At 42.1% G+C, this 13,287-nt stretch overlaps 1 protein-coding gene across 13 annotated transcripts in view; it reads left to right on the forward strand.

Annotated features, from left to right (window-relative positions):
- The window catches only part of MAGI2 (membrane associated guanylate kinase, WW and PDZ domain containing 2), a 652,499-nt gene that overhangs the window by 633,524 nt on the left and 5,688 nt on the right, over positions 1 to 13,287 (forward strand). For 2 of the 13 annotated variants that reach the window (XM_077338044.1, XM_077338048.1), the window contains one exon: positions 2,661 to 2,749. The exons of 10 other annotated variants lie outside the window; for them this stretch is intronic. In XM_077338044.1, coding sequence (XP_077194159.1) covers positions 2,661 to 2,749 — 89 coding nt within the window. Of the gene's footprint in view, positions 1 to 2,638; positions 2,750 to 13,287 lie in introns of all 13 variants that reach the window. One more of the 13 variants, XM_077338045.1, reaches the window with a different exon arrangement.

Consider the following 13,287-nt stretch of genomic DNA (forward strand, 5'->3'; position numbering starts at 1 on the left):
GAAGAATTCAGTTGCTGAATGCAAGAATGTGATAGTGTAGATTGGTCAGCCTTGGCTTCATTTTCTTTAATTTTTATGGGTTCATATATTATTACAGTCTGAGGGGACCCCCCTTCCCAACACGTCTTGTCCACTTCCCTACCTGAAGCTTATATAATTTGTGACCCAAGCCAAATGCACACCCCTCCACCAGTGCGCATTGGAAGGGCCAAGTGATTGACAGCCTCCTTCCCAAGGTTTGTAGTCTCAGTCCCACAGCACATCTAGGAAATTATCATGCTACTAGTGAGTGAGCCTATGCATTGGGTGCTCTTCTTCTAACATGGTGGATCACAAACTGTGCAGGTAGGATTGTCATCCTCCAGGTGGTGCCTGGATATCTCTCAGAATTAGAATTACGCTCCCAACTGCACAAATCAATTCCCTGTAGAAAATGGCTGCTTTGAAGGGTGGACTCAATAACATTATATCCTGCTGAGGCTCCTCCCCTCCCCAGATCTTTTCTCTACCCCCAGATCTCCTAACCCAGAGCTAGCAACCCTATGTACCAGCATTCCTCAAGATTTATGCTTCTCCCAGCATGCATGAATACTAAAGAACTGTTGCTAACCTTTTGCTAGACCCCCTCCACACATTTGAATGGCTTGATAACATTGATAAAAATATTCAGCAAATCATCATTCCACATAATAAAGTCTGGTGTGCGTGTTCACGAAGCACTCGCTACCTGATTGGCTTTCCAGGACATCACTCTCCCCAGAGGACCAATCAGATAATTGATGCCCCACCCCCAACTGCCTCCTGTTTTCCCCTGCAGGAAGAACTGGCAGTCAGGTGAGCCAGCCTAGCAGGAGGAATGGAGGTAGAGGCTTGGCAGCCCCACCAACAGCTGACCCTGGCACAAAAAGGCCCCACTGCTGCCTGGACTAGGAAGGCTCTGGAAATACCTTGTCCCACCCCAAGCAGCCTCCCGCATCCTCTACAGGCCTTGGCAGAGCCTGCCTAGGTCCAGGAGGGGGGGACAGGAAGGCCAAGGAGATGCCTCCTCTCAGCCTGAGTGGCAGCTGCCCAAGTCAGGAAGGGGGCAAGAAAAGCCCAAGAAACACCTCCTCCCGCCCAAGCAGTATCCACCCAGGTTTGGGGAGAGCAGCAGGAAAGTTCCAGAGCTGCCTCCTCCTGGCCTGAGTGGTTCCCTGCCAAGGTCTAGGGAGTGGGCTAGGAAAGCCCCAGAGACCCTTTCTTCCCAGCCTGAGCAGCACCTGCCCAGGTCCAGGGGGGTGGCAGGAAAGCCCCAGAGACACCGCCTTTTCTAGAGCCCATGGTATTTTTTGGCGCAATAAACTTTTTTGATAGTATTCTTATTGAAGATGACAAAAAATACTAGCTAGTTAGATGACAGAAATAATGGTTTGTGGGGTTTTTGATATTATACATGTGTGTGACTTAAAAAAGAAATATTTCAGGAGAATAAATGTCCCATAATAATTCAGTTCAGCAACTACAGTATATATGTGTGACACTGTTCCATGCTTTAAAAAGTTCAGGTATTCAGTTATTGAGTATGAAAGACAAGTAAAATTTGAATTTACTGAGGTCATTAAGTATATTCCCTCTTGGTGTGAATGCAGCTGCAGTCCCCCTACAGGGACCAGCATAGCCTCTTGAATTATTCCTCTGTCTCCTCAGCACTCGAGAGGCTTGAGCACTTGAATTGCAGGGGGCAGAACTAGAGGATTGAGCATTCTTAGCTTCCCCATTCAACCCTCCTTTTCCTCCTCAGACTCCTGATTCTCACATTATTCCTGCCCCAGGGAAGAGAAGGAAGGCTAAACTCTAAATATGCCAGCCATGAGAATTGATTCCACTGTCTCTAAAGAAGGGATCTTTATTCTCCGGAATGAAGCCTTGTTAGAAATGTAGCACTGGACTCCTGTTTCTTATTCTTCTCATTCTGGTTATTTCTGGCACATATATTCATGAGAGAGTGGGACACGAAAATGGGCCAGTGGAAGTTGCTCTGCCAATACAGCAGGGAAGAAAATCATGTCTGGCATTAACAGATCTCAAAAGCTTATCATCAATGACCGTTTATGCACTGGGAACTTCACTGGCCCAGCTCCCATGCAGGACCACAAATCTGGGGTGAATGAGCGCACTGGCCCAAATGCAGGAAGAGGTGGGGCAACCTGCCACGACTAAAATTCCAGCCGGAAGCCCGGCATGAAACCTCCAGTGCATAAATGGTCAACAGGGCGATCTCAAGCAAGGCAAGGTTTGGGGTGTTTTTATAAGGGACAAATCTGAGATATTCTCATATGAACCAGCCAGGTAACACAGTATAATGTTTCTGAGTTACCAATCATGATTCCTTTTCTATGCACCTTTTCAAGGTTTATCCCACATTTCTCCAGAAGCTCCTCCTCAAATATGTTTAGAGTAGTTTTTCTCTCTCACTAATATTAATTGACTGCATGCATCTTTGTCTGACCTGTATTAGAAAAAAATGTTACTTATAAATGTCTTGCTCAACTGTTCTAATAACCTAAGAATTCTTTGCTATAATAATAATTAATAATAATAATAATTAATAATGTGTCTTGATGTCTCTGGTTCTGTTAATTCTAATGATTGGTCCTAGGCTGTTCCTCCCCTTCCTTTAGGAATGGTATCTTCCAGCCTCTCCATGTGCATGAAAAGTGACAAGCATGGCTCCCCCTATTTCTACTTATTGGGCCACCCTAAAGACACGGTGTGTAAAACTCTGGATGCATATTTCTCTTCTCTAATATACTTTCCTTTTTCAGAACTGTTCCAACTGAAGGCTTTTCTTACATCTTGTTTGGTGTCTTCAGCATTACTCATTTGATAGTTGAAAATCTGGCAGATTCAATAAGTTTTAAAGTGTATAAAAATATTTATTGATGTCTGCTCTGTCTTTCTCAAGGCAGAAAATACCATTTAATTTCATAAATGGGGCTTTAATCCATTGCTTTTCTGACTAGAATGCTAGAGTTCCCTAGAGTTCTGGCTGGATATTTCAGTCATTTTCAGATAATCTATGATGTATATTTATATTTTTTAAAAGACTAAAAGACATTCATTTCAGCATAAACTGTGAACCAGAACCTACACTCATGCAAAGTTCATGCATATAAGAAAGTGGGGTTCTGTTCCAGTGGGGTTCTACTGCACATGCCACAATAAACTGGTGAGTCTTGAAGTTATCACAGGTCATCTGAGTTATTTTTGTTGGAACCAAGGCTGGTTCTTCGGCCAAACCACCCAAGTGATTGCCTGAGGCAGCCCAATGAAGAGGGAGCTGGAACTCTGCGGTGGCTCACCTCCTGCCTGGCCTTCTGGGGCAATTTTGCAGCTGGTCAGGCCTGAGCTGAGACTCAGAGCCAAATACACAACATGAAATATATATGTCAGGACACAGGTTCCCAGCCCAGTTATATATATTGTCATAATTATATATTATTTCAGGGACTCACCTTTCAAAAGCTCTCAATTTCTTTGATTGGCTGCAAACAGGGCAAGGAAAAGGGAGGATTTACAGACTTTTTTTTTAACTGAAGTACAGCCTTCATTTTGCATCCAACCCAAAAAAAGACCAACCTATTTGTGGGCCTCAACCACACTACATTTTACTCATTTCCTATAAAGGACACAAATATGGAAACAATTTTTGAAAACACTAAAATTTACTTTAATTTTGTCTTTTTTTCCACTGGTCATGCAGTTTTCATTGTTGAGCTCACATCTTTGCCAATATCATTGTCTGTACTTACACGTAAATGGAACCACAGAGGTATTCAGTGTCAACAATTAGAAAATAGCCATGTAAAGTATGACCCAGCCAAACCTCAGCACACGAGATAGCACGTGCTGAGCTCTCTGATTTCTGGTCAGTGAAAGGAACACTGAACAAATTCTTAATGTTGGTTGAGTAGTCCTCTGAAGTTTGCCCATCAAATGCACTAATCCTGCAGAACACCCAAGATATGATGGTTCTGTGGTAATTAAAGACTAAGGATTATTTGCATATTCTAGTATTGTGATTCAGCAACTTGACAGGATGGTGGCAGAACAATATATTTGTGCCAGAACAAGTTTGGTTCATGCTTTATTTAATTGGTCAAAATAAACCACTTTATGCTTGGACTGATTTTTCAGCCACTATATTTTTTCAGAATGAAATGTTCAAAGCTATTAATAGCCAACATTGCTGAATTTTGAATGTGCCTTGCTTAAGATGCATCCACAGAAGAGGAATGGAGCCTCATTGCATCCCACGAAGAAATGCTGTATTAGGTTTTCCTGTCACCTAGCCAAAAATAGTTTCTGAAAACAGACTCAAGAAAATGACATTGTTATTGCAATTTTTTTTTTTCAGACTCAGAATTTTAATTGGGCCATTTTCAAATTCCTGCTGTTTATTCATCGCAACTTATTCAGGTGGGCAGTCGTGTTCGTCTGGAGCAGCAGAACAAAGTATGAATCCAGTGACACCATTAAGACCAACAATGTTTTATTCGAGATGTAAGCTTTTGTGTGCACGCACACTTCCTCAGATACGGTGCTTGCACCCAAAAGCTTATACCTGGGATAAAACTTTGCTGATCATAAAGATGCCACTGGACTCAAACTTTGTTTTGCAATTTATTGACTTCCCAGTCAATGGAGAATATTCTTAATATACCTTAATGATGTCACTGCCAGTGACAAAATACATTTTAATATCATTTATTTTGGATTGTAACCTAATTTGTTTTAAGTATGTTAAGCAGGATAATATATGGTTTAGAACAAATCAAAGCCACTGTCTTTAAGATATATAAATAGTTCAGATTTTAAAAACAAAATGGGTAGAATAGGTAAAACTAGTCTGTCGCCAGTAGGTGTATTAAAACAGCAATTGATAAAACCAGCAGGGTAAACCAATTGCAGTGATATATAAATAGGCCACGCAAGCAACAGTGGGAAAAGTGAGTCACATTCAGCAAAGTAATATGATGGTGGCCCTTCAAGTAGCCCTGAGTTCTGGAGTTGTTCATGTCTTTATAGGTGAGCACCAGTACTTTTAATTGGGCCCTGGAATATATAATTTTATTTTCTCTGTTATGCATTTCTTTGGCTGCCTCATTTGGAAAAGTTGTATACAAATATTTCTCCCATTATAAGCATTTTGCTTTAGCTGGCATTGACAGTAGTGCCATCACTAAGCAGTGCATTTCTAGTCTGCCTCAAAAACAGCAGCTACTGTTCCATGAGTTGAGAAAACAAGAATTTGGAATGAAGGTACTTTGCAATTTGAACATTATACCAGCATATCTGGTCAGTCTTCATTTTTAAAGTTACGCATGTTTGAGTCCACCGAGTACTTTTACATGAGACTGCTTTTCCATGAGCTTTCAGGAAAGGGTGAGAGACCAATGAATAAGTAATAAATATTTCTTCTTTGTAAATATTTATCGGGTGCCTGTACCTCTGCACTACAAATTAGTCAGGAAACACAGAGAGAGTGACAGCGCACCTAGTTTTCTTTGCAGCCCTGTGGGAGAGGACATATTTGTTGTAAAAAACGTTAATTTTCATGTAACCAAACAATGAAGGGTGGGAAAATGTACAGTTTTGTCAGGAGATTAGTGTTAAGCAGGGACACATTTAGCGGTTGGGCATAAATCTCAGTGCCAAAAGCACAGCACATTCTGCCAAGCTTAAGAGGCACTTAGAAAGCAAATTGATATTAATAAAAAATAATGGTTGTGTGCACAAGAAGGGCAAAACTTCACCAGTTGAGCAAGCTCTGCCATTCAGTATTTATTCAGGGGGGAAAGGCACAGATGTGAATATCACAAAGAGGGAATTGCTCAAAAGTAAATTGACTTCCCTGTCAGACGCCCCTCGTTTCTTAGGCAAGGGCCCTCCTTTGTATAAATGATACAACATGAAGTGGTTGTGGAGAAACTGCTTGTTTCTTTGCTTAATAGGAAGTCCTTCTTAGGGGTATTGTAGTAACATATTTCTTTTTACTGGGATAGATTTCTCATTGTGGCAGAGTCTGCCACAGCACTCACGTCTGATAATCAGTGGAAATTGTTGGTTTAGAAACCCCCAAACAAACAGTAAAAGATTTCTCAGATACAGTAAGTAGTACAGGAGGGAAGCAGAAGAGCATGAGAAAACAAATGAGATAGACTTACACATGAGCTTCTCCCCTGCCATCTTTCCATTCAGAATAGTGCATTGTACTCCCCTATTGAAGCAGGAGGTGGGCTCTTGTTGACTGAAAGCTGCAGCAGTTCCCCATACAAGGAGCACATCTCATCCTAGCATGAGTCAATAGCACAGATTAATAGCTTAGCGGCTTGTTACATTAATTGGGTCAAAAGAAGCCACAGTGTAAGCTAGGCTCTGAGGGCAAGGGACATTCTGCACTTGATAAATATAGTCTAATGCTTACCTTCTGCAGACACCATATTTTTGGCATTTTGCACGACCTCACCAACATCCAGCATCCAAGCAGCAAACCAGTAGCTACATCCTCCATTTTAAAGCGCTAGCTGGGGAACTGCATAAAGTGGATTCCCCCAGCTAAAAAGTGTGAGCTACAGGAGCGCAGCCAGCAAACCACAGGCTAAGGAAATGTGTGGAGCCAAAGAAGCGCTATCTCCGCCTCCAGTTCCTGCTCTCACAACCGCCTCCCTCTCACTTCTCCCAGAGACGGGGCTTTTTTTCTTTTTAAAGCAAACTGCCCAGAACAACAAACAGGCAATCATGCAGGTAAAGCAAACCCCCTCAGTTAAAACACAAAGCATGCCTCTCTAAAGTCCCCCCCCAAAAAGAAAATCGGGCTTGAGATTAATTTTTAAAAGATTCAAGCCTCATGATTCCAAAAGGGGTGGCATTTAATTTTTTTAAAAAGCACTATGCATCTATGATCAGATGCATAGGCATCTCAACAGAGAAGTTTTACTTTAAAAAAATTTACCTGGCAACGAGGGCCCTTTAAAACATGGTCACCTGGCTTGATTGACAGGCAGAGGACAGTCACATGTAAATCGCATTGCTCTCTTCTGCCATTTCAAGCAGGCATGTGGAGTACTAAGAAGCACAAGAAGGCGGCAGAGAGCCAGGAAGTGAGGAATGGCCAGAGGCGCATTATTTTTTAGCGTTATGCCATTTTGCTGGCTTAATGCTATTGTTTTCCATATGGAGAAGTGTCCAAGGAGATTTCAAAGAGAACAGAAGAAGAGACCATTGTCAAGGAAGCTGGAGCTACGGGTTGCTTTTATACTTATATTGTTTCTCTCAGCTTTTCTCCTCAGCTCTGTCCTTTATCAGCAAACTGTCCCAAAGGCAGAAGCAAAAGGTTGCTAATGCTTCCCTTTTCAATCCCTAGGTAATAATATTATATTAGGTAGCTAATATAGGCTGGCCAGGATGGTCCATGCTACCTGGATCTCATCAGATCTCATCTGGTCCCCTTAATTGGGATTCAGATTCTTTCAGAGGTATCCGTTGACTGGGAAGTAAGAGACAAGAATAGGCTGTCAACATTGAATGGTGATTTGAGTGGAGACAATCCAACTTGATAGGTGAGATATGTAAGGCAGGTTGGATTTGGCCTTGTGCATAGGTAATGTCTGGTTGGGACAGGAGCACACAGTATGCTTCTGACACAACACCCCCACTGAACCCTCCTGCAGAGTACAAACAACCCCCCCACCACCACCCAGACTCCCCTTTGTCTCAAGGTCTCCATGCTGAACATTCTTCCCCAACACACTCTTACCAGCCACTACTTGGTTCTATTAAAAGCAGGCGTTAATATTGCCATCCGCTTGTATGACAATCTTTACTGAGTGAAGCATGTTCATTCATATTAATGCTTTATTCCCAAGAGCCTCATTCTCATTTCTGCCAATACTAATTTCAGAAACTAGTGAGGTGGAAAAGAAGTGATTAATTAAATGGATTAAAGATTAAGAGCATCATTCTGGAAGCGTCCATTCAAATAGGATATCCAAAATACAGATAGAAAAGAATATGGATGAATATAAGCTGATTTCCACCACCACCACCACCCAGTGAACAGTGGTGGTTTCCCTGTCAGTTTAGAACAGCTTTTCTCAACTTTTTCCGTTGAGAAACCCTTGAAACATTCTTCAGGCTTCAAGAAACCCCAGAAGTGGTGCAATCGTGCAGAATATGGTTGAAAAACATAGCTGTGTACAGACCCACCCCTTTCATGCCCATCATTGGCCTTTGGGGGGGTTAGGTCAACATGACCATATATGGTCATATCAACTGATCAATGTTTAACCATTTTTTTAAAACAAATAAGAATTACTTCTCCCTCATTTGGGAAACCCTCCCAGGGCTGTCACAAAACCCCAAGGTCTCACAAAACCCTGGTTGAGAAAGCCTGCTTTAGAGCATCTAACGGGTTGCTTTTATCCAGATCCCTGTACAAGCACCCACAATACTAAGACAAGAGCCCCCGATGAAATTGTTGGGAAATATGTTCAGGATGAGCAAAATGAAATACTTCTGTATCTATATCTTCTTTATTCAACAAATAATTAAACTGTGGAATTCACTGTCACTAGAGGTAGTGATGGCCACACACACACAGAATTCACCATCTAGAGACAGCAAATATCTGAATACCAGTGCTAGGAGCAAAAACAAGGGAAGGCCTTGGCCACTGTACTGTGTTCCATATGGCTTTCCAGGGCAACCAGTTTGGCTGATATGCTGGTCCAGATAGACACTCGGTATGATCCAACATAGCTTTTCTTACATTCTTATATTTAAAAAAGTAGAATAATGGTTTGGATCAGAGTTCCCCTAGCAGAGTAAAGGTGGTACATTGGAACTTCTCTGCCTTGCCCTTCTGCCTCAGCACACTGAGCCTCCCAAAATTCTGGTCCCTGGCAAACAGTGAATCCTTAGAGATGGGAAGAAGTGGGAGGAAAGAAGAAGAGTTGGTTTTTATACCCCACTTTTCACTACTTGAGTCTCAAAACAGCTTACAATCGCCTTCCTCTCCCCACAACAGACACCCTGTGAGGTAGGTGGGCCTGAGAGAGCCCTGATATTACTGCTCTGTGAGAACAGCTCTGACAGGACTGTAACTAGCCCAAAGTCATCCTGCTGGCTGCATGTGGAGGAGCGAGGAGTCAAACCCGTCTCTCCAGATTAGAAGTCACCACTCTTAACCACTACACCAAGCTCTAGAAATTTGCCCTTTCCTCCTCTGCCAACCTGTGCCAGCACACCAGTATGGGCACCTTTGGACCTAATCCAATATAATATAGATCATTTCTGCACAGATGGGTAAAATGTGAGTGGCTTCCTGCTTGCAAACATGGGATGGTAAACCTTGCATTTGCAGCCCTCCTCACTGGAGACCCCTCCCATATTTTCCCTCTGCCCCATCGTGGCTTTTTGCCTCCTGACAAGGCTGCAAGGGAAACTTCTTCTTCCGCTCCTTGGCTTGTCAATCACAGCAAGCCACCAATCACAACACAGCAGTTATCTCATGGACTGAAACTTCTTTCCCCCCCCACTCCCCGAGCCCCAAAATTAATTTTAAAGGCATTTCTGCATTGTTGTGAGGTAATGCCACAACGCAGATACATTTGTAATAAAAAATTAACACTACCACGTTTCTATGGAGAAACAGTCCCCCTCCCCCTTTTTTTGGATTCATGTTCTTTTGGACTTTATTTCTGTCTGGGTGGATTTCTGAGACATTGGACATAATCCCTGGAGCCCAAAACATCATTTTTTTTGTTAATTGTTGGTTTAAAAACATAGTGCTCAGACCCCTGTATGATCAGGAGAAGGATAATCATCCTTCTCTCCCCACCCACCCCCATTTCCCAGATCATTTCCCACCTCCCAAAAACAGAAATGGGGCTGTTTTTGCCTGCCTGATCCCAAAAAGACAGTGGACACTTTAAAGATTTTATTTTACCTTTGACAATATAGGTTTGCGGTCACGCTGCAACGCAGACCACGCCATTAAAAAAAATTACTTGGAGCAGGAAATGGAGAGGGGAGGGTGGGTGCGAGGGTGGGACAACACTGCAGAGACTTAACTGGTGATGCCAGGGATGGAAAATGTGAGTGACTGTATAAAAATCTCCACTAAGGCATAATCCTGTGCCAGGCCTGTGGTGGTTGCCATGCAGCCCAGGAGAAGCCCTGGCCATGCCACCAGCAGTGATACAACCAAGGAGTTGTGCTGGGCCCAAGAGCCAGCTTGGCATAGTGTTTAGAAGTGCAGACTTCTAATCTGGCAAGCCAGGTTTGATTCCCCACTCCTCCTCCACATGCAGCTGGCTGGGTGACTTTGGGCTCACCACAGCACTGATCAAAGATGTTCTGACTGAGTAATAGTATCAGGGCTCTTTCAGCCTCACCTACCTCACAGGGTTAGGAAAGGGAAGGCAATTGTAAGCCACTCTGAGACTCCTTTGGGTAGAGAAAAAGCAGTATATAAGAACCAACTCTTATTGTTATATAAGGATTGCATCAAATACAGACTCATACATAATCTCTATTTTTACCCATTAAATAAAGTAGCTTTCCTTTAGGTAATCACTTCAGCAATGTAGTGATCTATGGAATTATAAAAATGACAGCTGCATATTGACAGTAATAGATCTGAATAGTTATTACATTTCATAGTCCATTGAAACCAATGGACTTCAGTATCCATTGATCTGTGGGGTTGTGGCTAGGAAATGTTGCACATTCTAATGCCAAATTTATTCAATCTAAGTAATTTATAGTTAATTTTATTAATTTACTGTTGTTACCCATGCTATGAACATATTTATGAATAACTTTTGGGATAGAATCTCATTTAATTATATTAATAAAAACTAATCTAAAACTCATTATGAATTCTAATTATACATTAACTCATGATATAGGTTTTCCAGCTTCCCTTGTGGTCTGCATACGATATAAGCTGGCAGGATTTCTTCATCTCCAGCCTGCTCTCATCTGCAGAAAAAAAAATATATTGCTATGAAAGTCATATCTTTAATTACTTTGAGCATGTCAGAGCATTAATGGGAATATTTTGGGTAGTAAAACTCAAAATACATAATCCACTGGAAGAGATTATGGAAATACAATACCTTCAGATGGTCACCCAGTGGAGTGGCAGTAGCAAATGTCATTGGCACCCTCTGTGCATTTTTTTTGCCCCTCTGGAGTTAGTATTGGCAAGTTTTTTTAGGTCCAGGAAGGATTTTTTGCACTGCAGTATCTTGTTGTTGTTTTAGTGTTATTTTATATTGTTTTTAGGGTTTGTACGGGGTTTGCTGTATGGTGTTTTTGATATATATGTTGTAACCCACCTTGAGCCTCCAGGGAGAGGCGAGCTAGAAATCAAATAAATAAATAAATACTTTCAGATGGATACTAATTGTACACACAAACCTATATATGCACACAAGCAAATGCAAACACACACAACATCTCAGCTAGAATATTGCAGAGATAGCAGGGCCAATGCAGCGGGTTATAAATTTAACTATAAATAAATTATTACAGAGAAAACTAAGAAGCTGCCTTAGATCATTTGTTTAATTCACTGCTAATAAAGAATTGGGATGAAGTTCGAATAATAGGTGACATTTCAGCCCAAGACTTCTCATACCCTCTAAACTGGAGTTCCCCAGCATGGCAGATGTACGTACCATGGTGCCTGCCAAGTGTTTTTCAAAAGTGGCCAAAGGGCTTTTTGCCCAGTAGGGCTTCCCATTGGTCACTGGATATCTAATTGGCTGTGCAGATTTTAAAAAGTTGCTTCAGCAGCAGTTGCGTATCTTCATAACTGAAAGTAAGCTATGTGTAAACAAGAAAATACTTTTAAACCTTATTCATTTTAAAAGGCATCCTGTTAAGCGGAACGACTGCCTGAAATATCTAAGTGCCATTGGAGTTATATATTCAACCTTACTGAAAGTGACCAAGGGGATGCTCTATGACTTTGGGGAAACTCTATGGTAGAAAGTCAGCTGCCTTTAGATAAGCCTTCTAATGTGCAAAACATGCCACCAGGTTCTTCAAAGAAGGGAATATACACGTGTAATACGATACTACATTGGTTTCCTTATAATACTAGTATCTTCCCATCCCACAAAGATCCTCAGGGTGATTAACGATAATAAGAAATTTTATTAACAAATCCAACCCACAACCAAAAGTTCAAAGTCTGCAAAGACATCCAAAGCAAAAAGTCAGTAGAATGCAGAGGTAAAGATAAAGGTATCCCGTGTTCAAGCACTGGGTTATGTCACCCTTGGGGTGATGCCCTCTAGTGTTTTCATGGCGGACTTAATACGGGGTGGTTTGCCAGTACCTTCCCCAATCATTACCGTTTACCCCCCAGCAAGCTGGGTACTCATTTTACCAACCTTGGAAGGATGGAAGGCTGAGTCAACCTTGAGCCGGCTGCTGGGATTGATCTCCCAGCCTCATGGGCAGAGCTTCAGACTGCATGTCTGCTGCCTTACCACTCTGCGCCACAAGAGGATCTTTACCTAGAATGCAGAAGCGGTTACTAAAACAGGAAACATTTTTAAAAACTCAGTGACATAAAGAACACCCAAAAAAGCAGAAAGAGAAGAGCAGTCATATTTGTCCCATTGTAGAGCTGCATGTGTTCTGAATACTGCACATTCAGCCATCCAACAGGGCCATTTCAGGTTGAGGAAACAGCACAGGAGGATGGCTGAAGCCCTTGCTCTCCCCACGCCATTGTCTCAGTTCAAATCAGGCTTTTGCTGTGTTTTGGAATTGGAATGTCCAAAGGAGACTCATACATGTAGAAACCCCATAACAGTCCAATGGTGAATGAAATGTCTAATTTGGACCTTACTTATAAAAAACAATTTGTTGAATGTTGCTCTCTGGGAAGTGGCACATGGCAGTACTAGGGCCTAGTGATAAAGGCTGCAGTCCTTAGAACATTGTCCTAGGACTAAGCCCCATTGAATAAAATGGTTCTGCCTTCTGAGTAAGCTAGCATTGGTTTGCTTGCATACTGACATTTCAGACAAGGAAAACACTGGTCATTTCCGCAGATGGTTAAAAATAGCGTTATACCAGCTGAGTGGCATGCTACATATAATTGCGCCTCCTGGCCTTTCCTCACCTTTTTCACTGCCTGGCTCTTCTATGCTGCCATTCTGTACTTCTCTCCCTCTACAAGTGCTGCTGGAAATGGTGGAAGGGAGCAACGCAATTTATACGCAA

Source organism: Paroedura picta, chromosome 5 (genome assembly GCF_049243985.1).
Source record: "Paroedura picta isolate Pp20150507F chromosome 5, Ppicta_v3.0, whole genome shotgun sequence".
Taxonomy (NCBI): domain Eukaryota; kingdom Metazoa; phylum Chordata; class Lepidosauria; order Squamata; family Gekkonidae; genus Paroedura; species Paroedura picta.